General features: G+C 43.4%; 3 protein-coding genes across 13 annotated transcripts in view; 1 reads left to right on the top strand and 2 right to left on the bottom strand.

Moving 5' to 3' along the window:
• LOC309496044 (protein NLRC3-like) overlaps nt 1–26301 on the top strand; it is a 302889-nt gene that overhangs the window by 142607 nt on the left and 133981 nt on the right. The window lies entirely within an intron of this gene.
• Nucleotides 3535–5537, bottom strand: LOC309496127 (uncharacterized protein). 4 transcript variants are annotated; one of them, XM_082166145.1, is made up of 5 exons: nt 5032–5537; nt 4524–4655; nt 4224–4364; nt 3736–3963; nt 3535–3693 (listed from the first exon to the last, which is right to left on the bottom strand). In XM_082166145.1, exons 1-5 carry the CDS (start codon nt 5114–5116, stop codon nt 3620–3622), a joined length of 660 nt encoding a protein of 219 aa, XP_082022271.1. In that variant the 5' UTR covers nt 5117–5537; the 3' UTR covers nt 3535–3619. The 4 variants fall into 4 exon arrangements, with proteins under 4 accessions (XP_082022271.1, XP_082022269.1, XP_082022272.1 ...); XM_082166143.1 differs by having other exon boundaries at nt 3535–3717; nt 3754–3963; XM_082166146.1 differs by having other exon boundaries at nt 3535–3717; nt 3763–3963.
• Nucleotides 13106–24411, bottom strand: LOC309496118 (uncharacterized protein). Of its 7 annotated transcripts, none has more exons than XM_082166118.1 (5): nt 24147–24411; nt 23641–23772; nt 23341–23481; nt 22880–23080; nt 13106–13334 (listed from the first exon to the last, which is right to left on the bottom strand). In XM_082166118.1, the coding sequence occupies exons 1-5, from the start codon at nt 24229–24231 to the stop codon at nt 13192–13194; spliced, it is 702 nt and encodes a 233-aa protein (XP_082022244.1). In that variant the 5' UTR covers nt 24232–24411; the 3' UTR covers nt 13106–13191. The 7 variants fall into 7 exon arrangements, with proteins under 7 accessions (XP_082022244.1, XP_082022245.1, XP_082022249.1 ...); XM_082166119.1 differs by having other exon boundaries at nt 23344–23481; XM_082166123.1 differs by lacking the exons at nt 22880–23080; nt 23341–23481; nt 23641–23772; nt 24147–24411 and adding exons at nt 13787–13927; nt 14087–14218; nt 14595–15100 and having other exon boundaries at nt 13106–13265; nt 13299–13526.

The following is a 26301-nucleotide window of genomic DNA, read 5'->3' as shown; positions in this document are numbered from 1 at the left end:
CATCACTGCACTGAGCAGCTCCTTTAGCGATAGACTCCTTCACCCCAAATGTGTGAAGGAGAGATGTCGCAGGTCCTTCTTTCCTGCTGCAGTCAGACTGTTTCACACTAGCACTGCTCCTTGTAGACCACACACACACCAAGGACTCAGTTTAATATTGTTCATATCTTGTTTATTTATTGTATATATTGTTTATATTATTATTATAATTATTTATTCTTTTTTTAACTATCCACTGTGCTGCTGCAACACTGAGAATTTCCCCATTGTGGGAATGTAAGGTCTATCTGATCTTATCTTATCTTATCTTATATACCACCACTGTAGGCCTACCTTCAGAAATATTTTGGTTGATATCTTGTTGATATCTTGCCCAACAGATTGACGACAATGACACAGACACACAGGGGACAGTGGCTGATGACAAGGTGTCCTCTCCTGGGGAAAATTCTTTGGAGATTGCGCCTAGGGCATCTACACCAGGACCATCAAGGTCCTCAAGCCCACCATCATCGGCGCCCGGAGGCCGCCGGCCATTAAACAAAAAGGCAAGACGTCCCAATGACAGTGACATTGAGCTTGAGAAGCTTGAAGTCCTGAAAGAAATGTCCAACACTGTGAAATTTGGTTTAAACCCGGAAAAGCAAGATAGAATAGAAGATGAGTCTGGCTTTGGACGACAAGTTGCAGTCGAGGTCAGTCACATCAAAGACCCAATTTTGAAAACAAGAGCCAAAAAGAGAATTATGACAATACTGTATGAATTTCAAGAAGCAGATCAGGATTTGACAGGCAGGGCACAACAGTGGGCAAAATCTAATGATCAGTTTAACATTTGGTCACAGCAAACACCACAACAATACATACCCAGAGAGCTACAACATAATCAAATACAGCCTCACATTCAGCCTCAGACCTCACACCCAACATCTCACCATCACGCATACACTCTTTCCCACGGGCAACCAAGTTACGTGCAACTCCTTGAAGACAGTGAGGATAATTAAAATAGTTTGAGTGTCACATTGTTAGTATTGTTAACATTTAACATTGGGGCGGTAGGTCTATCATTTGGTAATTTGTTAGTTCCGTGAATTACAGTGTACTGAAACATGTTTAAATGTTGCTGCTGTTCAAGCACTTTCAAATTGAAACACATTGAGTTTCCACTTCATTTTTTGTTTTTTATTTGCACTTTACCTCAGCTCTTGTGGCTGAATTAGCTAGTATTTACAGCTAATTAATGTGCTTTTGTAAAAAAAAAAAAAAAAAAAAAAAAATGAGGATGACATTGTTTAGATTTTAAGGGGTGTTGCCTGTTAGCCCATTTTTGGCTACAATGTGGAAGTGTTTTTTCTACTTGGAATAAAAGAAGAGTACACACTGGTTTGAATGTATTTCTTTATTTATTCAATTGATTTAACCAGTGCAGTGCAGCAGTACAGTTTTCGCCAGTAAAACAGAAATGTTCCTTGTTTAAATGAAAATGCAGACTTGAACAGGATTTACATTTATATATATATATATATATATATATATATATATATATATATATATATATATACACCCTGTAGTCCTTGACCCACATCACTGGGTTACCAAGTTGCTGATCCGAGACTACGATAGTAAACTCTGCCATCCAGGACCTGAAAGAGTCTTTGGAGAGATAAGCTGAAACTTTTGGCTACTGAGAGGGCAAGAAGCTATACGTAAACAACAACATTTGTGCAAAGACTGTCAAAAATGGAAGAACAAACCAGTCAGCTCGACTCAGACTGCTCAAACCCCCATTCTACAGTACAGGCATGGACTGTTTCGGACCATTCCAAGTCAAGACTGGAAGACGATGTGAAAAGAGGTGGGGAATCATTTTGAAGTGTCTCACAACGCGAAGCGTTCACCTAGACCTCCTTACATCCATTGATACTGATTCCTTTCTGATGGCCTTGAGGAGATTTGTAGCTCGCCGCGGCACACCTTCTGAGTTATATTCAGACCATGGCACTAACTTCCATGGAGGACAAAGAGAGTTGCAAGAAGCCTTTTCATCGCTCACTCCCCAAATCCAGCTACATTTAGCTAAACAGAAAATTTCTTTCCATTTTAACCCGCCTGGAGCCCCACACTTTGGAGGTGCGTGGGAAAGAGAAATTGGGTCTGTCAAGACTGCCCTCCGGGTCACAGTCAGCTCCCAAGTTGTAACAGTGGAAGTTCTCCAAACAGTACTCATCGAAGTGGAAGGAATGCTTAATAGCAAGCCCCTTGGTTATATTTCCAGTAATGTAGCCGACCTTGACCCTGTTACACCAAATTGTCTGCTTATGGGGCGGCCAGACAGCTCACTACCCTTTGTAGTTTATCCTGCTTCTGAACTTATGGGCAGACGGAGATGGAGGCAGAGTCAAGTTCTGGCCGATGTGTTCTGGTTAAATTTCATTCGTCACTAGCTGCCTACACTACAGACCCGCAATAAGTGGCACACAAATACTGGTGACACTTCTACCGGAACCGTGGCAATGCTCATTGATCCACAGCTACCACGTGCGTGCATTGTGGTTGGTAGACAAAGTTGTGAAGACCTTCCCAGGTTCTGATGGCCATATCAGAGCTGCCGAAATTCAGGTTAAGGATAAGACCTACACCCGGCCTGTCTCCCGCCTGATCCCCCTTCCCTCATTCTCAGATCAAGAGGAACCTATCTGAGCCCCCTCAGACTGATTAATTCTACAGAGTACAAATATGCATAGCATATTTGGGGGCGGCAGTGTTAAGGATTCAACCAATCAGAGCGCTGTTTACTGAATGACGTTAGTCAGTGCCTCGCAGTCAGCAGGAGACGAACTATGAATGCTCATATGTAGAATTTTATCTCCTTTTCCTTTGGTAGTAGACTTATGTGAGCGAGTTAATGACCAGAATGTAAGTTGTTTATTTCCTATTATCCTGTGACCTTTCCGATCTTTGAAAGTAGATTTGTGTTCTTTATTGATGTACATGAAGCTCATTGGGTTTCCATCGCGGCAATCCGCGTTAGCGCCTGAGTTCACAATTTACAATATGCAGAACTAATGCCCGAGTACCATTATAGTGGGAGTAATATCTCTGGATGGTGATTTATATTGTTAATCACCTATATTGATATATAAATTGCATTATGTGAAGTTGCTTTATCTGCCATCACTGCCTAGGACGACAAATTAAAATGGCGTCTTTTATATCTAATGCCATGTCTGAGCTCTCAATGACATCTTGTGGACAAACTAAGTACTGCAACAACTTTTATTGCCTATGTTAATGTTATTGATTTATTTGTAACCTAATATTTTGTTATTTGATATTTCAGACCACTCACTGTTACCATTCAAACTAATCATCAGTAAACTTCAAGTTCTGGTTCAACTGAGTCTTATGTGTTCTTGCCGACACACCAGTGCGGATACAAATCCACCTGTTCCAGCACAGAATACAGTCCTTACATAAATCTCCAGAACACAAGCAAAACAAAAAACATTTAATTAAATATATTTATTTGGTGATAAACAGGGAACATTCCAAATGAATAAAGCATTGAATTGATCTGTAAAAGAACTCCAGCATAAGTTCGGCAAAATCAATATGGTTACGACTTGCATTGGCAATCGTGATCGCCGGGACCGGGGTGACCGTGATCTCCGTGACCGGGGTGACCGTGATCTCCGTGACCGGGGTGACCGTGATCTCCGTGACCCCGGTGACCCCGGTGACCCCGGTGACCCCGGTGACCTCGGTGACCTCGGTGACCATGACCAGCGCACTCTGGTTGCGTCGGCAGTTCAGCTGCAGGCTTTGGAGGTTCGGCCGCAGGCTTCACGGGAGGCTTGGCCGCAGGCTTCACGGGAGGCTTTGGAGGTCCGGCCGCAGGCTTCACGGGAGGCTTGGCCGCAGGCTTCACGGGAGGCTTTGGAGGTTCGGCCGCAGGCTTCACTGGAGGGTTACAGAAAGTCAGCTTTAGTCTTTCCTTTCAGTGGCATTCAGCACAAAACTCAAATCATGAATAGCAAGTCTTACGGAGTGAAATGCATTTCAAATATTCATCTTTATTAATGTTGTAAAGCTATTCTGTGAAACTGTGCTAAATTCAGGATTTTTTGTCATTGAGTAGGATATGACAACCGAATTATAAAGAGGCACACTGGAAAATAAAAAAGCTGACCCAAACACTAGATAACCGAATATAATACAACTACCTGTATATGGAGCCATACACTCATGTCCACATCCATTGCTGCAGCATTTCTCATTGTTCGGACAGTCACTGTCATAGTAACACAACTCGGCACAATTTCCTCTTCCAGTTTTGGTGCTTGGACACTCTCCTGGCTTTGCTATTATACAAAGATTCATGTTTATATCAATGTGTTACTTGTTTCTTTGCAATTATTTGTGAGGTTTACTAGCAACTTCTGAGTGAAAATTTAAAAAAAAGAAAATTATCTGGGTTTCTTTTGGGAGGCCTCTAGCATCCATCATTAATTGAAACTCACTGAAAACAGGCGGCACACATGCAGGCCCACAGGGGAATTGACAGCATTTGTGTCCTCCAGAGCAGTCTGTATCAGAAGTACATCCTCGGCGGGACGGCACGACCGTCAGCATCACCGGACACTGACCAGAAACTACAGAAGAGGATCATTAAGGGGGACCAAGTAGAGTTGTAATAGTTTCAGTATTTAGAAGTCAGGTTTTTTAAAAATATATATGTCTCAAAACTTTATTTATCAGCTTAAAAGCAAGTAGAAATGCCATTTATCCCTTAACTGTCAATTAGTTTTAAAGACAAAGAGTAACCTACTGTTACAACCTACCTCCCTACTGGTGGGGTGTGTAATAGAAGCACCATGCAGATAGAAGACATGGACAGTTAATCTGTTTTTTAATAAATTTACTATTGCATCTAAACGTACTGTAGCTACATGTTCAAAAGAAGTCATATTTTGTAAGGCACTTATGCATTTCTTCGGGCCATGTAATGAAGCTAAAACATCTTCTCACCTGCGACTCCAGCGTGTGTTGTGCTCAAACAGGCAGACAGACACAATAAAACAGCACTAAACAAGCAGTACACTCGAGCAGTCATCCTCTCGACCTGCGATCTCACAATCAACTCTGCTGTAAAACTCGCTGAATTAGTCAGTCTGAAGGAACAGTGAGGCACGCACACAAAACTACAACAGAAACATGTGCTGCTGAATCCCGCAATATATATCGCTGTATGTGTATTTTTTTTGGAAAACGCGTTTTTAAAGATCCAAGGAGGCCTGGGTAACTCCAACACTGATCAACCTCACCTGCCTGTAGCTTTCAAGTAGTCTAATCTTGAAGACCTTGATTAGCTTGTTCAGGTGTGTTTGATTAGGTTTGGGAGAGCAGAGCGTTGTGTTCACGCCAGATGTTGTAATAATTACCGTAATTAGGAGATGATAAAGATAACGACAAGTTTACAAGTTGTTATTGTGACTAACTTCTACACCTCTTTCACCTAAAATCTGCAGGAAAGTTGATCTCTTGTGAAAACTTTTGCCATAAATCTGCATAGAATATACACTGACAATAATTGCATTTTACCCAACTCTGAGCCTTTTGTCTTGAACTTCAACTGTATTCACATCTTTTTTTATTATTTTTTTTTATCAATCCAGTATTGCTTTTGTCCTCTATTCTACATAATGCATGTAAAGCCGGGTGCACACTGTGCATTTCATTTGAACCATTTTGTGATGTTTTCCTGGGAGTACTTCCCTGTCAAAAACACCTTGTTAACATGAACTAACAGCTGTTAACCTTCCCTGAATGAGCAGAGGATAAATCTTCCCTTACTACACAGAGAATGACTCTTCTCCGGCATTGCAGAGGATAACGTTTGTTAACACAACCTTCGCTGATTAGACAGGATAAACCAACTTCCTTGACTATTAAGAGGATGAAACACTTCTCTGGTGGCGCAGAGGACAACCACATGTACTCCACAGAAATGGAGAAGTGTTTTGGTACCAAAACAAACTTCAATCAAGCTGTTCAGAAGGATTCAACTAATCAGAGCGCTGTTTACTGAATGACGTTAGTCAGTGCCTCGCAGTCAGCAGGAGACGAACTATGAATGCTCATATGCAGAATCTCCTTTTCCTTTGGTAGTAGACTTATGTGAGCCAGTTAATGACCAGAATGTAAGTTATTTATTTCCTATTGTCCTGTGACCTTTCCGATCTTTGAAAGTAGATTTGTTTTCTTTATTGATGTACAACAAGCTCATTGGGTTTCCATCGCGGCAATCCGCGTTAGCGCCAAAGTTCACAATTTACGATATGTAGAACTAATGCCTGAGTACCATTATAGTGTGAGTAATATCTCTGGATGGTGATTTATATTGTTATTCACCTATATTGGTATATAAATTGCGTTATGTGAAGTTTCTTTATCTGCCATCACTGCCTATAAGGACACATTCAAATGGCGTCTTTTATATCTAATGCCATGTCTGAGCTCTCAGTGCCATCTTGTGGACAAACTAAGTACTGCAACAACTTTAATAATGTAACCTGGATTATTGCTTATGTTAATGTTCTTGATTTATTTGTAACCTAATATTTTATTGTTATTATTTGATATTTCAGACCACTCACTGTTACCATTCAAACTGAATCATCAGTAAACTTCAAGGTCTGGTTCAACTGAGTCTTATGTGTTCTTTCCGACACACCAGTGCGGATACAAATCCACCTGTTCCAGCACAGAATACAGTCTTTACATAAATCTCCAGAACAATTTTGGTCCTTCGAGGCAGATTGGTGTCTACACTGGACTCATGATGTCAGAGGACCAGCATGCAGAGTATCAAGTTGAAGGAGCTCGCCCTAGACGAATAGTTTGTCAACCAGCCTACTTACAAGATTTCGAATTGCAGTATGCCGGGCTGCCTAGAGCTAATGTCCTTCTGCCTCAGTCTACACCGCGACCACATGGGTCAGATGACTATCAACATGATGATGAGGTCAGAGATATTCCTATGGCCCATCCGCAGGCATCTATTTCTTATCATGATCAAAGAGAAGAGGCTGTTGGATCACCTGATTTATTAGAATCACCACGATTGGCTTTAGAGCCCTGGTACCTTACCACAGATCGTTGGAGTGAGAGAAATGAACGCAGCCCTCACCGGTATGGATGTTCCTTACCTCCTGATGTCCAAAGCACAGTGCATGATCTGGAACAAGAGAATAGACATCTCCGTGCTACTCAGCTATCCATGAGGGAAGAGATCAGCCAACTTATAGAAATCCAGAAAAGTATGCAGCAGATGTTGATAAACCAGTCGCAAAGTCAGAGGTCAACTCCTAAGCCTAATTCACATTTCCAAGTATTAACCCCTCCAGTTCCTTTGCCTAGAGTTGCAAGCAGACAGTCAGAGTCTCCAGGGCCAACACCGACTCCTGGAGCCTTTCCAGTTCCTGAACCACGCCGCCTTTCTACATCTAAGAATACAAATCCTTATGCAGATACAGTCAGCTACGCACAGCATGCTCCTCCAATGCAGCCTTACTCAAATGCCTTTGTTCCAGATAATGTGGCTGCTCAGATTTCCTCAGGCACTGTTGACACTCACAGAGTTACGCGGAACACAAGGCAGCCAACATTCCAGATTTGACCCGTCGAGAGCCTGGTGAATATGCCCGTCTCAAACTTGCCTTGAATAACCTACTACCTGATGAAGCTACAGAGCTATTCAAGTACCAAGTTTTGGTAGATCACCTAAAGTTAACAGATGCTCGCCTCATTGCTGATTCCTTTTTAAATTCATCCACTCCCTACTCAGATACCATGGCAGCCCTCACTGAACGGTTCGGTCGACCTCACCAGCTTGCCCTGAGCAAAATTGCTGCTATTATGGATGCATCAAATATTCAGCCTGGCGACACTGTAGACTTTGAACGCTTTGCTCTTCAGATACAAGCCTTAGTAGGATTCCTTAAGACATTAGGAACAGAAGGAGACATTGAATTGCATTGTGGATCCCACGGGGCTCGACTTTTGTCCAAGCTCCCTCCAGAACAAAGAGCATCCTTCCGCAGGCACATGAGTTATGAACCTGGCTCAGTGTACACGCTTCTTGATCTAGCTAAATGGCTTAATTTCGAATCCTGGTGCCAGGATCCAGAGAGCTTTGGTGGATATAAGGCCCAGAAAGATAGAGCCCATTCCCGAGTGGATCAACAGAAGGAAACTAAAGCCAAGGTCAGACAGACTACAATCCTTCATGGCTCAAACGAATTATGTTCCTCAATACCATCAGTGCCAACCAAGAGTCAAGGCAAAAGCTTTGCATTCTGTCCATACTGTGACAGTAAAGAACATTATCTGAGTCAATTTGCCACTTTCCAGTCCTTAACCAAAGACCGAGTAATTGACTGGATTAAGACTAATAACAGATGCTGGAAGTGTGGACGTAACCACAGAGCTGCACAGTGTGCCCTCAAGAAACTCTGCCATCTATGTAATGGAAAGCACCTCCAAATCCTCCATGAGGTCAACCTTAAGCCACTGAAAGAAGGGACCTGTTTAGTCAGTTCAACTAGCAAAATGCTATACCTAGATTGCCCTCAAGGATTCAGCAGCGTCCTACAAAATAACGGGAGCCTTCACTGCAGAACTACTTAGCTTAGCTGAACATTCCTTCCCTGTTGCAGACCTTCAGCGACGATACAGGCATTTGAAATGCTTACCTTTACAGCCTATTCACAAAGCGTGTCCCCTGTTACTGATTGGAGCAGATCATCCTCACCTTATCACTCCGATTGAACCAGTTCGTCTTGGTCCACCTGCAGGTCCGGCAGCTGTCAAGACAAGGCTGGGTTGGTCTCTACAAGGACCAGCAAGAGTCTTCTGAGATAATGTGAAATCTCAACAGTGTCTGCACATTGCCATTAATCCCTCGATGACAGAGTTGTTCCAGAATGTGGAGAGACTCTGGCAAGCAGACGTGATTCTCAACCGAAATGAGAAATCTGTCACGCGGTCTAAACAGGACCAAGAAGCTCTTGACTTGCTCCAGTCACAGACTGTCAGAATACTGATCGATGGCGTAAGTCGCTATGCAACTCCACTCCTGCGTAAGAAGGATATGCCCATACTTCATGCTCCTATGGAGGCAGTACTTCCTAACCTTAGGAACACAGAGAAACGCCTGGAGAAAGACCCCAGTAAAGCAGCTGCCTACCAACAAGAGATAAAGAAATTAGAGACCTCGGGCTATGTTGTCAAACTCCCATCTAAAACAGTTAATTCTCAAAGAGAGTCATGGTTCATCCCTCACCACCTTGTGCAGCACAACGGTAAGAACCGTGTGGTTTTTAACTGTTCATTTGACTTTGAAGGCCATAACCTGAATAACTATCTACTGCCAGGACCAGCCTTGGGCCCATCATTGTTAGGTGTACTCCTGCGCTTTCGTGAACATCCAGTGGCAATAAGCGGGGATATTAAAGGGATGTTCCATCAAGTTCGTCTCCTCCCAGAAGATAGGCATTTTCTCTGTTTTGTATGGCGAGACATGGACAGATCTAAACCACCAGACATTTATGAATGGCAAGTGCTACCTTTTGGCACTACTTGTAGTCCGTGTTGTGCCATTTATGCTGTTCAGCGACATGTTACAGATCATAGCACTCCTGATGACAATATCAGAACCATAGTAGAAAGGAATTTCTATGTGGACAATTGTTTGAAGAGCCTACCATCATCTCAAGAGGCAAGACAGCTTATAGACAGACTTCGCACCCTCTTTGACGGTGGTGGGTTCGAACTTCGCCAGTGGGCAAGTAATGATCCCAGTGTGGTGGACCACCTACCAACAGAAGCAAGATCCAGCAGTACCGAATTGTGGCTATCTCAAGATCGTACCGATGCTCAAGAATCTGCACTAGGCTTGAGGTGGCACTGCAAATCAGACCTCCTTGGGTATAACACCTGTCCTGTCAAGTCTGGACCATGTACCCTTCGACACGTTTACAAGGTACTTGCAACCCAGTACCACCCCTAGGCTTCATACTCCCATTTACCACTCGAGCCAAGATTTTAGTTCAGAGATTATGGGACAAGCAACGAGACTGGGATGACCCAAATCTACCTGACGACCTTTTGAGATCCTGGAGAGAATGGGAGGTGGAACTCCCTACGGCAGCAAGTATTTCACTACCCCGCTGTGTCACATCTTCAGACATTAATCACTCCCACAACACCAGACAAATTCACATCTTTTGCGACGTTTCTGAACAAGCTTATGGATCTGTCGCCTACCTACGTACTGAGGACGACAGTGGTCATATTCATTTAGCCTTTGTACTAGCAAGGTCCAAGGTTGCCCCAAAACGACGTCTGACAATTCCTCGACTAGAGCTGTGTGCTGCCCTGAATGGTGCTCAATTAGCCAAACTCTTGAATACTGAGCTCACCCTCAAGATAAATACAGTGACACTATGGACCGGTTCCACCACTGTTCTAGCCTGGCTCAAATCTGAATCATACCGATTCAAGGTATTTGTTGGAACCAGGATAGCCGAAATTCAAGAGCTGACTACAGAATGTTCCCGGCGATATGTGAATTCCAGCAGAAATCCAGCAGATGACCTCACCTGGGGTAAAACTCTTTCTCAGCTATCAGTGCCCAACAGATGGAGCCAAGGACCATCGTTTCTGCTCGAGTCTGAGTCAGTATGGCCTGTCTGTCCTCCTATTCAACCACCGGAAATCAAAACAGAGCAGCGCAAAGGAATCTTCTGTGGACTTATGACGGAAGTGGTTGTTCCTGACATTCCTGACCCTACCACACACAACACCTGGAGCGAGTTAGCAGAGGCCACAGTTCAGGGGCTAAAAGATACAGGACCACCATCAGCAGTGGACTACCAAACTGCAGAATGGCATATCCTGCAGAAATCTCAACTTGATTTTTTTCTAGATGAATACAAACTGCTAAAAGCTAGTAAATCTGTGCCTTCCACTAGTCGACTACTTGGTCTTGCCCCAGCATTTGACGACTCTTGTCAGCTTATAAGAGTTGGTGGTCGTTTACCTCGAGCTTAAGGACTAGACCTGTCAGTTATACACCCTGTAGTCCTTGACCCACATCACTGGGTTACCAAGTTGCTGATCCGAGACTACGATAGTAAACTCTGCCATCCAGGACCTGAAAGAGTCTTTGGAGAGATAAGCTGAAACTTTTGGCTACTGAGAGGGCAAGAAGCTATACGTAAACAACAACATTTGTGCAAAGACTGTCAAAAATGGAAGAACAAACCAGTCAGCTCGACTCAGACTGCTCAAACCCCCATTCTACAGTACAGGCATGGACTGTTTCGGACCATTCCAAGTCAAGACTGGAAGACGATGTGAAAAGAGGTGGGGAATCATTTTGAAGTGTCTCACAACGCGAAGCGTTCACCTAGACCTCCTTACATCCATTGATACTGATTCCTTTCTGATGGCCTTGAGGAGATTTGTAGCTCGCCGCGGCACACCTTCTGAGTTATATTCAGACCATGGCACTAACTTCCATGGAGGACAAAGAGAGTTGCAAGAAGCCTTTTCATCGCTCACTCCCCAAATCCAGCTACATTTAGCTAAACAGAAAATTTCTTTCCATTTTATCCCGCCTGGAGCCCCACACTTTGGAGGTGCGTGGGAAAGAGAAATTGGGTCTGTCAAGACTGCCCTCCGGGTCACAGTCAGCTCCCAAGTTGTAACAGTGGAAGTTCTCCAAACAGTACTCATCGAAGTGGAAGGAATGCTTAATAGCAAGCCCCTTGGTTATATTTCCAGTAATGTAGCCGACCTTGACCCTGTTACACCAAATTGTCTGCTTATGGGGCGGCCAGACAGCTCACTACCCTTTGTAGTTTATCCTGCTTCTGAACTTATGGGCAGACGGAGATGGAGGCAGAGTCAAGTTCTGGCCGATGTGTTCTGGTTAAATTTCATTCGTCACTAGCTGCCTACACTACAGACCCGCAATAAGTGGCACACAAATACTGGTGACACTTCTACCGGAACCGTGGCAATGCTCATTGATCCACAGCTACCACGTGCGTGCATTGTGGTTGGTAGACAAAGTTGTGAAGACCTTCCCAGGTTCTGATGGCCATATCAGAGCTGCCGAAATTCAGGTTAAGGATAAGACCTACACCCGGCCTGTCTCCCGCCTGATCCCCCTTCCCTCATTCTCAGATCAAGAGGAACGTATCTGAGCCCCCTCAGACTGATTAATTCTACAGAGTACAAATATGCATAGCATATTTGGGGGCGGCAGTGTTAAGGATTCAACCAATCAGAGCGCTGTTTACTGAATGACGTTAGTCAGTGCCTCGCAGTCAGCAGGAGACGAACTATGAATGCTCATATGTAGAATTTTATCTCCTTTTCCTTTGGTAGTAGACTTATGTGAGCGAGTTAATGACCAGAATGTAAGTTGTTTATTTCCTATTATCCTGTGACCTTTCCGATCTTTGAAAGTAGATTTGTGTTCTTTATTGATGTACATGAAGCTCATTGGGTTTCCATCGCGGCAATCCGCGTTAGCGCCTGAGTTCACAATTTACAATATGCAGAACTAATGCCCGAGTACCATTATAGTGGGAGTAATATCTCTGGATGGTGATTTATATTGTTAATCACCTATATTGATATATAAATTGCATTATGTGAAGTTGCTTTATCTGCCATCACTGCCTAGGACGACAAATTAAAATGGCGTCTTTTATATCTAATGCCATGTCTGAGCTCTCAATGACATCTTGTGGACAAACTAAGTACTGCAACAACTTTTATTGCCTATGTTAATGTTATTGATTTATTTGTAACCTAATATTTTGTTATTTGATATTTCAGACCACTCACTGTTACCATTCAAACTAATCATCAGTAAACTTCAAGTTCTGGTTCAACTGAGTCTTATGTGTTCTTGCCGACACACCAGTGCGGATACAAATCCACCTGTTCCAGCACAGAATACAGTCCTTACATAAATCTCCAGAACACAAGCAAAACAAAAAACATTTAATTAAATATATTTATTTGGTGATAAACAGGGAACATTCCAAATGAATAAAGCATTGAATTGATCTGTAAAAGAACTCCAGCATAAGTTCGGCAAAATCAATATGGTTACGACTTGCATTGGCAATCGTGATCGCCGGGACCGGGGTGACCGTGATCTCCGTGACCGGGGTGACCGTGATCTCCGTGACCGGGGTGACCGTGATCTCCGTGACCCCGGTGACCCCGGTGACCCCGGTGACCTCGGTGACCTCGGTGACCATGACCAGCGCACTCTGGTTGCGTCGGCAGTTCAGCTGCAGGCTTTGGAGGTTCGGCCGCAGGCTTCACGGGAGGCTTGGCCGCAGGCTTCACGGGAGGCTTTGGAGGTCCGGCCGCAGGCTTCACGGGAGGCTTGGCCGCAGGCTTCACGGGAGGCTTTGGAGGTTCGGCCGCAGGCTTCACTGGAGGGTTACAGAAAGTCAGCTTTAGTCTTTCCTTTCAGTGGCATTCAGCACAAAACTCAAATCATGAATAGCAAGTCTTACGGAGTGAAATGCATTTCAAATATTCATCTTTATTAATGTTGTAAAGCTATTCTGTGAAACTGTGCTAAATTCAGGATTTTTTGTCATTGAGTAGGATATGACAACCGAATTATAAAGAGGCACACTGGAAAATAAAAAAGCTGACCCAAACACTAGATAACCGAATATAATACAACTACCTGTATATGGAGCCATACACTCATGTCCACATCCATTGCTGCAGCATTTCTCATTGTTCGGACAGTCACTGTCATAGTAACACAACTCGGCACAATTTCCTCTTCCAGTTTTGGTGCTTGGACACTCTCCTGGCTTTGCTATTATACAAAGATTCATGTTTATATCAATGTGTTACTTGTTTCTTTGCAATTATTTGTGAGGTTTACTAGCAACTTCTGAGTGAAAATTTAAAAAAAAGAAAATTATCTGGGTTTCTTTTGGGAGGCCTCTAGCATCCATCATTAATTGAAACTCACTGAAAACAGGCGGCACACATGCAGGCCCACAGGGGAATTGACAGCATTTGTGTCCTCCAGAGCAGTCTGTATCAGAAGTACATCCTCGGCGGGACGGCACGACCGTCAGCATCACCGGACACTGACCAGAAACTACAGAAGAGGATCATTAAGGGGGACCAAGTAGAGTTGTAATAGTTTCAGTATTTAGAAGTCAGGTTTTTTAAAAATATATATGTCTCAAAACTTTATTTATCAGCTTAAAAGCAAGTAGAAATGCCATTTATCCCTTAACTGTCAATTAGTTTTAAAGACAAAGAGTAACCTACTGTTACAACCTACCTCCCTACTGGTGGGGTGTGTAATAGAAGCACCATGCAGATAGAAGACATGGACAGTTAATCTGTTTTTTAATAAATTTACTATTGCATCTAAACGTACTGTAGCTACATGTTCAAAAGAAGTCATATTTTGTAAGGCACTTATGCATTTCTTCGGGCCATGTAATGAAGCTAAAACATCTTCTCACCTGCGACTCCAGCGTGTGTTGTGCTCAAACAGGCAGACAGACACAATAAAACAGCACTAAACAAGCAGTACACTCGAGCAGTCATCCTCTCGACCTGCGATCTCACAATCAACTCTGCTGTAAAACTCGCTGAATTAGTCAGTCTGAAGGAACAGTGAGGCACGCACACAAAACTACAACAGAAACATGTGCTGCTGAATCCCGCAATATATATCGCTGTATGTGTATTTTTTTTGGAAAACGCGTTTTTAAAGATCCAAGGAGGCCTGGGTAACTCCAACACTGATCAACCTCACCTGCCTGTAGCTTTCAAGTAGTCTAATCTTGAAGACCTTGATTAGCTTGTTCAGGTGTGTTTGATTAGGTTTGGGAGAGCAGAGCGTTGTGTTCACGCCAGATGTTGTAATAATTACCGTAATTAGGAGATGATAAAGATAACGACAAGTTTACAAGTTGTTATTGTGACTAACTTCTACACCTCTTTCACCTAAAATCTGCAGGAAAGTTGATCTCTTGTGAAAACTTTTGCCATAAATCTGCATAGAATATACACTGACAATAATTGCATTTTACCCAACTCTGAGCCTTTTGTCTTGAACTTCAACTGTATTCACATCTTTTTTTATTATTTTTTTTTATCAATCCAGTATTGCTTTTGTCCTCTATTCTACATAATGCATGTAAAGCCGGGTGCACACTGTGCATTTCATTTGAACCATTTTGTGATGTTTTCCTGGGAGTACTTCCCTGTCAAAAACACCTTGTTAACATGAACTAACAGCTGTTAACCTTCCCTGAATGAGCAGAGGATAAATCTTCCCTTACTACACAGAGAATGACTCTTCTCCGGCATTGCAGAGGATAACGTTTGTTAACACAACCTTCGCTGATTAGACAGGATAAACCAACTTCCTTGACTATTAAGAGGATGAAACACTTCTCTGGTGGCGCAGAGGACAACCACATGTACTCCACAGAAATGGAGAAGTGTTTTGGTACCAAAACAAACTTCAATCAAGCTGTTCAGAAGGATTCAACTAATCAGAGCGCTGTTTACTGAATGACGTTAGTCAGTGCCTCGCAGTCAGCAGGAGACGAACTATGAATGCTCATATGCAGAATCTCCTTTTCCTTTGGTAGTAGACTTATGTGAGCCAGTTAATGACCAGAATGTAAGTTATTTATTTCCTATTGTCCTGTGACCTTTCCGATCTTTGAAAGTAGATTTGTTTTCTTTATTGATGTACAACAAGCTCATTGGGTTTCCATCGCGGCAATCCGCGTTAGCGCCAAAGTTCACAATTTACGATATGTAGAACTAATGCCTGAGTACCATTATAGTGTGAGTAATATCTCTGGATGGTGATTTATATTGTTATTCACCTATATTGGTATATAAATTGCGTTATGTGAAGTTTCTTTATCTGCCATCACTGCCTATAAGGACACATTCAAATGGCGTCTTTTATATCTAATGCCATGTCTGAGCTCTCAGTGCCATCTTGTGGACAAACTAAGTACTGCAACAACTTTAATAATGTAACCTGGATTATTGCTTATGTTAATGTTCTTGATTTATTTGTAACCTAATATTTTATTGTTATTATTTGATATTTCAGACCACTCACTGTTACCATTCAAACTGAATCATCAGTAAACTTCAAGGTCTGGTTCAACTGAGTCTTATGTGTTCTTTCCGACACACCAGTGCGGATACAAATCCACCTGTTCCAGCACAGAATACAGTCTTTACATAAATCTCCAGAACAATTTTGGTCCTTCGAGGCAGATTGGTGTCTACACTGGACTCATGATGTCAGAGGACCAGCATGCAGAGTATCAAGTTGAAGGAGCTCGCCCTAGACGAATAGTTTGTCAACCAGCCTACTTACAAGATTTCGAATTGCAGTATGCCGGGCTGCCTAGAGCTAATGTCCTTCTGCCTCAGTCTACACCGCGACCACATGGGTCAGATGACTATCAACATGATGATGAGGTCAGAGATATTCCTATGGCCCATCCGCAGGCATCTATTTCTTATCATGATCAAAGAGAAGAGGCTGTTGGATCACCTGATTTATTAGAATCACCACGATTGGCTTTAGAGCCCTGGTACCTTACCACAGATCGTTGGAGTGAGAGAAATGAACGCAGCCCTCACCGGTATGGATGTTCCTTACCTCCTGATGTCCAAAGCACAGTGCATGATCTGGAACAAGAGAATAGACATCTCCGTGCTACTCAGCTATCCATGAGGGAAGAGATCAGCCAACTTATAGAAATCCAGAAAAGTATGCAGCAGATGTTGATAAACCAGTCGCAAAGTCAGAGGTCAACTCCTAAGCCTAATTCACATTTCCAAGTATTAACCCCTCCAGTTCCTTTGCCTAGAGTTGCAAGCAGACAGTCAGAGTCTCCAGGGCCAACACCGACTCCTGGAGCCTTTCCAGTTCCTGAACCACGCCGCCTTTCTACATCTAAGAATACAAATCCTTATGCAGATACAGTCAGCTACGCACAGCATGCTCCTCCAATGCAGCCTTACTCAAATGCCTTTGTTCCAGATAATGTGGCTGCTCAGATTTCCTCAGGCACTGTTGACACTCACAGAGTTACGCGGAACACAAGGCAGCCAACATTCCAGATTTGACCCGTCGAGAGCCTGGTGAATATGCCCGTCTCAAACTTGCCTTGAATAACCTACTACCTGATGAAGCTACAGAGCTATTCAAGTACCAAGTTTTGGTAGATCACCTAAAGTTAACAGATGCTCGCCTCATTGCTGATTCCTTTTTAAATTCATCCACTCCCTACTCAGATACCATGGCAGCCCTCACTGAACGGTTCGGTCGACCTCACCAGCTTGCCCTGAGCAAAATTGCTGCTATTATGGATGCATCAAATATTCAGCCTGGCGACACTGTAGACTTTGAACGCTTTGCTCTTCAGATACAAGCCTTAGTAGGATTCCTTAAGACATTAGGAACAGAAGGAGACATTGAATTGCATTGTGGATCCCACGGGGCTCGACTTTTGTCCAAGCTCCCTCCAGAACAAAGAGCATCCTTCCGCAGGCACATGAGTTATGAACCTGGCTCAGTGTACACGCTTCTTGATCTAGCTAAATGGCTTAATTTCGAATCCTGGTGCCAGGATCCAGAGAGCTTTGGTGGATATAAGGCCCAGAAAGATAGAGCCCATTCCCGAGTGGATCAACAGAAGGAAACTAAAGCCAAGGTCAGACAGACTACAATCCTTCATGGCTCAAACGAATTATGTTCCTCAATACCATCAGTGCCAACCAAGAGTCAAGGCAAAAGCTTTGCATTCTGTCCATACTGTGACAGTAAAGAACATTATCTGAGTCAATTTGCCACTTTCCAGTCCTTAACCAAAGACCGAGTAATTGACTGGATTAAGACTAATAACAGATGCTGGAAGTGTGGACGTAACCACAGAGCTGCACAGTGTGCCCTCAAGAAACTCTGCCATCTATGTAATGGAAAGCACCTCCAAATCCTCCATGAGGTCAACCTTAAGCCACTGAAAGAAGGGACCTGTTTAGTCAGTTCAACTAGCAAAATGCTATACCTAGATTGCCCTCAAGGATTCAGCAGCGTCCTACAAAATAACGGGAGCCTTCACTGCAGAACTACTTAGCTTAGCTGAACATTCCTTCCCTGTTGCAGACCTTCAGCGACGATACAGGCATTTGAAATGCTTACCTTTACAGCCTATTCACAAAGCGTGTCCCCTGTTACTGATTGGAGCAGATCATCCTCACCTTATCACTCCGATTGAACCAGTTCGTCTTGGTCCACCTGCAGGTCCGGCAGCTGTCAAGACAAGGCTGGGTTGGTCTCTACAAGGACCAGCAAGAGTCTTCTGAGATAATGTGAAATCTCAACAGTGTCTGCACATTGCCATTAATCCCTCGATGACAGAGTTGTTCCAGAATGTGGAGAGACTCTGGCAAGCAGACGTGATTCTCAACCGAAATGAGAAATCTGTCACGCGGTCTAAACAGGACCAAGAAGCTCTTGACTTGCTCCAGTCACAGACTGTCAGAATACTGATCGATGGCGTAAGTCGCTATGCAACTCCACTCCTGCGTAAGAAGGATATGCCCATACTTCATGCTCCTATGGAGGCAGTACTTCCTAACCTTAGGAACACAGAGAAACGCCTGGAGAAAGACCCCAGTAAAGCAGCTGCCTACCAACAAGAGATAAAGAAATTAGAGACCTCGGGCTATGTTGTCAAACTCCCATCTAAAACAGTTAATTCTCAAAGAGAGTCATGGTTCATCCCTCACCACCTTGTGCAGCACAACGGTAAGAACCGTGTGGTTTTTAACTGTTCATTTGACTTTGAAGGCCATAACCTGAAAAACTATCTACTGCCAGGACCAGCCTTGGGCCCATCATTGTTAGGTGTACTCCTGCGCTTTCGTGAACATCCAGTGGCAATAAGCGGGGATATTAAAGGGATGTTCCATCAAGTTCGTCTCCTCCCAGAAGATAGGCATTTTCTCTGTTTTGTATGGCGAGACATGGACAGATCTAAACCACCAGACATTTATGAATGGCAAGTGCTACCTTTTGGCACTACTTGTAGTCCGTGTTGTGCCATTTATGCTGTTCAGCGACATGTTACAGATCATAGCACTCCTGATGACAATATCAGAACCATAGTAGAAAGGAATTTCTATGTGGACAATTGTTTGAAGAGCCTACCATCATCTCAAGAGGCAAGACAGCTTATAGACAGACTTCGCACCCTCTTTGACGGTGGTGGGTTCGAACTTCGCCAGTGGGCAAGTAATGATCCCAGTGTGGTGGACCACCTACCAACAGAAGCAAGATCCAGCAGTACCGAATTGTGGCTATCTCAAGATCGTACCGATGCTCAAGAATCTGCACTAGGCTTGAGGTGGCACTGCAAATCAGACCTCCTTGGGTATAACACCTGTCCTGTCAAGTCTGGACCATGTACCCTTCGACACGTTTACAAGGTACTTGCAACCCAGTACCACCCCTAGGCTTCATACTCCCATTTACCACTCGAGCCAAGATTTTAGTTCAGAGATTATGGGACAAGCAACGAGACTGGGATGACCCAAATCTACCTGACGACCTTTTGAGATCCTGGAGAGAATGGGAGGTGGAACTCCCTACGGCAGCAAGTATTTCACTACCCCGCTGTGTCACATCTTCAGACATTAATCACTCCCACAACACCAGACAAATTCACATCTTTTGCGACGTTTCTGAACAAGCTTATGGATCTGTCGCCTACCTACGTACTGAGGACGACAGTGGTCATATTCATTTAGCCTTTGTACTAGCAAGGTCCAAGGTTGCCCCAAAACGACGTCTGACAATTCCTCGACTAGAGCTGTGTGCTGCCCTGAATGGTGCTCAATTAGCCAAACTCTTGAATACTGAGCTCACCCTCAAGATAAATACAGTGACACTATGGACCGGTTCCACCACTGTTCTAGCCTGGCTCAAATCTGAATCATACCGATTCAAGGTATTTGTTGGAACCAGGATAGCCGAAATTCAAGAGCTGACTACAGAATGTTCCCGGCGATATGTGAATTCCAGCAGAAATCCAGCAGATGACCTCACCTGGGGTAAAACTCTTTCTCAGCTATCAGTGCCCAACAGATGGAGCCAAGGACCATCGTTTCTGCTCGAGTCTGAGTCAGTATGGCCTGTCTGTCCTCCTATTCAACCACCGGAAATCAAAACAGAGCAGCGCAAAGGAATCTTCTGTGGACTTATGACGGAAGTGGTTGTTCCTGACATTCCTGACCCTACCACACACAACACCTGGAGCGAGTTAGCAGAGGCCACAGTTCAGGGGCTAAAAGATACAGGACCACCATCAGCAGTGGACTACCAAACTGCAGAATGGCATATCCTGCAGAAATCTCAACTTGATTTTTTTCTAGATGAATACAAACTGCTAAAAGCTAGTAAATCTGTGCCTTCCACTAGTCGACTACTTGGTCTTGCCCCAGCATTTGACGACTCTTGTCAGCTTATAAGAGTTGGTGGTCGTTTACCTCGAGCTTAAGGACTAGACCTGTCAGTTATACACCCTGTAGTCCTTGACCCACATCACTGGGTTACCAAGTTGCTGATCCGAGACTACGATAGTAAACTCTGCCATCCAGGACCTGAAAGAGTCTTTGGAGAGATAAGCTGAAACTTTTGGCTACTGAGAGGGCAAGAAGCTATACGTAAACAACAACATTTGTGCAAAGACTGTCAAAAATGGAAGAACAAACCAGTCAGCTCGACTCAGACTGCTCAAACCCCCATTCTACAGTACAGGCATGGACTGTTTCGGACCATTCCAAGTCAAGACTGGAAGACGATGTGAAAAGAGGTGGGGAATCATTTTGAAGTGTCTCACAACGCGAAGCGTTCACCTAGACCTCCTTACATCCATTGATACTGATTCCTTTCTGATGGCCTTGAGGAGATTTGTAGCTCGCCGCGGCACACCTTCTGAGTTATATTCAGACCATGGCACTAACTTCCATGGAGGACAAAGAGAGTTGCAAGAAGCCTTTTCATCGCTCACTCCCCAAATCCAGCTACATTTAGCTAAACAGAAAATTTCTTTCCATTTTAACCCGCCTGGAGCCCCACACTTTGGAGGTGCGTGGGAAAGAGAAATTGGGTCTGTCAAGACTGCCCTCCGGGTCACAGTCAGCTCCCAAGTTGTAACAGTGGAAGTTCTCCAAACAGTACTCATCGAAGTGGAAGGAATGCTTAATAGCAAGCCCCTTGGTTATATTTCCAGTAATGTAGCCGACCTTGACCCTGTTACACCAAATTGTCTGCTTATGGGGCGGCCAGACAGCTCACTACCCTTTGTAGTTTATCCTGCTTCTGAACTTATGGGCAGACGGAGATGGAGGCAGAGTCAAGTTCTGGCCGATGTGTTCTGGTTAAATTTCATTCGTCACTAGCTGCCTACACTACAGACCCGCAATAAGTGGCACACAAATACTGGTGACACTTCTACCGGAACCGTGGCAATGCTCATTGATCCACAGCTACCACGTGCGTGCATTGTGGTTGGTAGACAAAGTTGTGAAGACCTTCCCAGGTTCTGATGGCCATATCAGAGCTGCCGAAATTCAGGTTAAGGATAAGACCTACACCCGGCCTGTCTCCCGCCTGATCCCCCTTCCTTCATTCTCAGATCAAGAGGAACCTATCTGAGCCCCCTCAGACTGATTAATTCTACAGAGTACAAATATGCATAGCATATTTGGGGGCGGCAGTGTTAAGGATTCAACCAATCAGAGCGCTGTTTACTGAATGACGTTAGTCAGTGCCTCGCAGTCAGCAGGAGACGAACTATGAATGCTCATATGTAGAATTTTATCTCCTTTTCCTTTGGTAGTAGACTTATGTGAGCGAGTTAATGACCAGAATGTAAGTTGTTTATTTCCTATTATCCTGTGACCTTTCCGATCTTTGAAAGTAGATTTGTGTTCTTTATTGATGTACATGAAGCTCATTGGGTTTCCATCGCGGCAATCCGCGTTAGCGCCTGAGTTCACAATTTACAATATGCAGAACTAATGCCCGAGTACCATTATAGTGGGAGTAATATCTCTGGATGGTGATTTATATTGTTAATCACCTATATTGATATATAAATTGCATTATGTGAAGTTGCTTTATCTGCCATCACTGCCTAGGACGACAAATTAAAATGGCGTCTTTTATATCTAATGCCATGTCTGAGCTCTCAATGACATCTTGTGGACAAACTAAGTACTGCAACAACTTTTATTGCCTATGTTAATGTTATTGATTTATTTGTAACCTAATATTTTGTTATTTGATATTTCAGACCACTCACTGTTACCATTCAAACTAATCATCAGTAAACTTCAAGTTCTGGTTCAACTGAGTCTTATGTGTTCTTGCCGACACACCAGTGCGGATACAAATCCACCTGTTCCAGCACAGAATACAGTCCTTACATAAATCTCCAGAACACAAGCAAAACAAAAAACATTTAATTAAATATATTTATTTGGTGATAAACAGGGAACATTCCAAATGAATAAAGCATTGAATTGATCTGTAAAAGAACTCCAGCATAAGTTCGGCAAAATCAATATGGTTACGACTTGCATTGGCAATCGTGATCGCCGGGACCGGGGTGACCGTGATCTCCGTGACCGGGGTGACCGTGATCTCCGTGACCGGGGTGACCGTGATCTCCGTGACCCCGGTGACCCCGGTGACCTCGGTGACCTCGGTGACCATGACCAGCGCACTCTGGTTGCGTCGGCAGTTCAGCTGCAGGCTTTGGAGGTTCGGCCGCAGGCTTCACGGGAGGCTTGGCCGCAGGCTTCACGGGAGGCTTTGGAGGTCCGGCCGCAGGCTTCACGGGAGGCTTGGCCGCAGGCTTCACGGGAGGCTTTGGAGGTTCGGCCGCAGGCTTCACTGGAGGGTTACAGAAAGTCAGCTTTAGTCTTTCCTTTCAGTGGCATTCAGCACAAAACTCAAATCATGAATAGCAAGTCTTACGGAGTGAAATGCATTTCAAATATTCATCTTTATTAATGTTGTAAAGCTATTCTGTGAAACTGTGCTAAATTCAGGATTTTTTGTCATTGAGTAGGATATGACAACCGAATTATAAAGAGGCACACTGGAAAATAAAAAAGCTGACCCAAACACTAGATAACCGAATATAATACAACTACCTGTATATGGAGCCATACACTCATGTCCACATCCATTGCTGCAGCATTTCTCATTGTTCGGACAGTCACTGTCATAGTAACACAACTCGGCACAATTTCCTCTTCCAGTTTTGGTGCTTGGACACTCTCCTGGCTTTGCTATTATACAAAGATTCATGTTTATATCAATGTGTTACTTGTTTCTTTGCAATTATTTGTGAGGTTTACTAGCAACTTCTGAGTGAAAATTTAAAAAAAAGAAAATTATCTGGGTTTCTTTTGGGAGGCCTCTAGCATCCATCATTAATTGAAACTCACTGAAAACAGGCGGCACACATGCAGGCCCACAGGGGAATTGACAGCATTTGTGTCCTCCAGAGCAGTCTGTATCAGAAGTACATCCTCGGCGGGACGGCACGACCGTCAGCATCACCGGACACTGACCAGAAACTACAGAAGAGGATCAATAAGGGGGACCAAGTAGAGTTGTAATAGTTTCAGTATTTAGAAGTCAGGTTTTTTAAAAATATATATGTCTCAACTTTATTTATCAGCTTAAAAGCAAGTAGAAATGCCATTTATCCCTTAACTGTCAATTAGTTTTAAAGACAAAGAGTAACCTACTGTTACAACCTACCTCCCTACTGGTGGGGTGTGTAATAGAAGCACCATGCAGATAGAAGACATGGACAGTTAATCTGTTTTTTAATAAATTTACTATTGCATCTAAACGTACTGTAGCTACATGTTCAAAAGAAGTCATATTTTGTAAGGCACTTATGCATTTCTTCGGGCCATGTAATGAAGCTAAAACATCTTCTCACCTGCGACTCCAGCGTGTGTTGTGCTCAAACAGGCAGACAGACACAATAAAACAGCACTAAACAAGCAGTACACTCGAGCAGTCATCCTCTCGACCTGCGATCTCACAATCAACTCTGCTGTAAAACTCGCTGAATTAGTCAGTCTGAAGGAACAGTGAGGCACGCACACAAAACTACAACAGAAACATGTGCTGCTGAATCCCGCAATATATATCGCTGTATGTGTATTTTTTTTGGAAAACGCGTTTTTAAAGATCCAAGGAGGCCTGGGTAACTCCAACACTGATCAACCTCACCTGCCTGTAGCTTTCAAGTAGTCTAATCTTGAAGACCTTGATTAGCTTGTTCAGGTGTGTTTGATTATGTTTGGGAGAGCAGAGCGTTGTGTTCACGCCAGATGTTGTAATAATTACCGTAATTAGGAGATGATAAAGATAACGACAAGTTTACAAGTTGTTATTGTGACTAACTTCTACACCTCTTTCACCTAAAATCTGCAGGAAAGTTGATCTCTTGTGAAAACTTTTGCCATAAATCTGCATAGAATATACACTGACAATAATTGCATTTTACCCAACTCTGAGCCTTTTGTCTTGAACTTCAACTGTATTCACATCTTTTTTTATTATTTTTTTTTATCAATCCAGTATTGCTTTTGTCCTCTATTCTACATAATGCATGTAAAGCCGGGTGCACACTGTGCATTTCATTTGAACCATTTTGTGATGTTTTCCTGGCAGTACTTCCCTGTCAAAAACACCTTGTTAACATGAACTAACAGCTGTTAACCTTCCCTGAATGAGCAGAGGATAAATCTTCCCTTACTACACAGAGAATGACTCTTCTCCGGCATTGCAGAGGATAACGTTTGTTAACACAACCTTCGCTGATTAGACAGGATAAACCAACTTCCTTGACTATTAAGAGGATGAAACACTTCTCTGGTGGCGCAGAGGACAACCACATGTACTCCACAGAAATGGAGAAGTTTTTTGGTACCAAAACAAACTTCAATCAAGCTGTTCAGAAGGATTCAACTAATCAGAGCGCTGTTTACTGAATGACGTTAGTCAGTGCCTCGCAGTCAGCAGGAGATGAACTATGAATGCTCATATGCAGAATCTCCTTTTCCTTTGGTAGTAGACTTATGTGAGCCAGTTAATGACCAGAATGTAAGTTATTTATTTCCTATTGTCCTGTGACCTTTCCGATCTTTGAAAGTAGATTTGTTTTCTTTATTGATGTACAACAAGCTCATTGGGTTTCCATCGCGGCAATCCGCGTTAGCGCCAAAGTTCACAATTTACGATATGTAGAACTAATGCCTGAGTACCATTATAGTGTGAGTAATATCTCTGGATGGTGATTTATATTGTTATTCACCTATATTGGTATATAAATTGCGTTATGTGAAGTTTCTTTATCTGCCATCACTGCCTATAAGGACACATTCAAATGGCGTCTTTTATATCTAATGCCATGTCTGAGCTCTCAGTGCCATCTTGTGGACAAACTAAGTACTGCAACAACTTTAATAATGTAACCTGGATTATTGCTTATGTTAATGTTCTTGATTTATTTGTAACCTAATATTTTATTGTTATTATTTGATATTTCAGACCACTCACTGTTACCATTCAAACTGAATCATCAGTAAACTTCAAGGTCTGGTTCAACTGAGTCTTATGTGTTCTTTCCGACACACCAGTGCGGATACAAATCCACCTGTTCCAGCACAGAATACAGTCTTTACATAAATCTCCAGAACAATTTTGGTCCTTCGAGGCAGATTGGTGTCTACACTGGACTCATGATGTCAGAGGACCAGCATGCAGAGTATCAAGTTGAAGGAGCTCGCCCTAGACGAATAGTTTGTCAACCAGCCTACTTACAAGATTTCGAATTGCAGTATGCCGGGCTGCCTAGAGCTAATGTCCTTCTGCCTCAGTCTACACCGCGACCACATGGGTCAGATGACTATCAACATGATGATGAGGTCAGAGATATTCCTATGGCCCATCCGCAGGCATCTATTTCTTATCATGATCAAAGAGAAGAGGCTGTTGGATCACCTGATTTATTAGAATCACCACGATTGGCTTTAGAGCCCTGGTACCTTACCACAGATCGTTGGAGTGAGAGAAATGAACGCAGC

This window comes from Leuciscus leuciscus, assembly GCF_965113295.1.
Source record: "Leuciscus leuciscus genome assembly, chromosome: 4".
NCBI lineage: Eukaryota > Metazoa > Chordata > Actinopteri > Cypriniformes > Leuciscidae > Leuciscus > Leuciscus leuciscus.
This window is presented reverse-complemented; position numbering and strand designations above follow the sequence as displayed.

Excerpts from the sequence above, each read along its gene's own strand:
- LOC309496127 (XM_082166143.1), bottom strand. The coding sequence starts at position 5,116 with ATGACTGCTCGAGTGTACTGCTTGTTTAGTGCTGTTTTATTGTGTCTG. Across the intron at positions 4,656-5,031 it reads AACACACGCTGGAGTCGCAG|TTTCTGGTCAGTGTCCGGTG; the intron begins GTGAGAAGATGT and ends CCTCTTCTGTAG. Across the intron at positions 3,718-3,753 it reads AGGTCACCGAGGTCACCGGG|ATCACGGTCACCCCGGTCAC; the intron begins GTCACCGGGGTC and ends GGGGTCACGGAG.
- LOC309496118 (XM_082166118.1), bottom strand. The coding sequence starts at position 24,231 with ATGACTGCTCGAGTGTACTGCTTGTTTAGTGCTGTTTTATTGTGTCTG. Across the intron at positions 23,482-23,640 it reads ATGTGTGCCGCCTGTTTTCA|CAAAGCCAGGAGAGTGTCCA; the intron begins GTGAGTTTCAAT and ends TTTGTATAATAG. Across the intron at positions 23,081-23,340 it reads TATGGCTCCATATACAGGTA|TGAAGCCTGCGGCCGAACCT; the intron begins GTTGTATTATAT and ends GTAACCCTCCAG.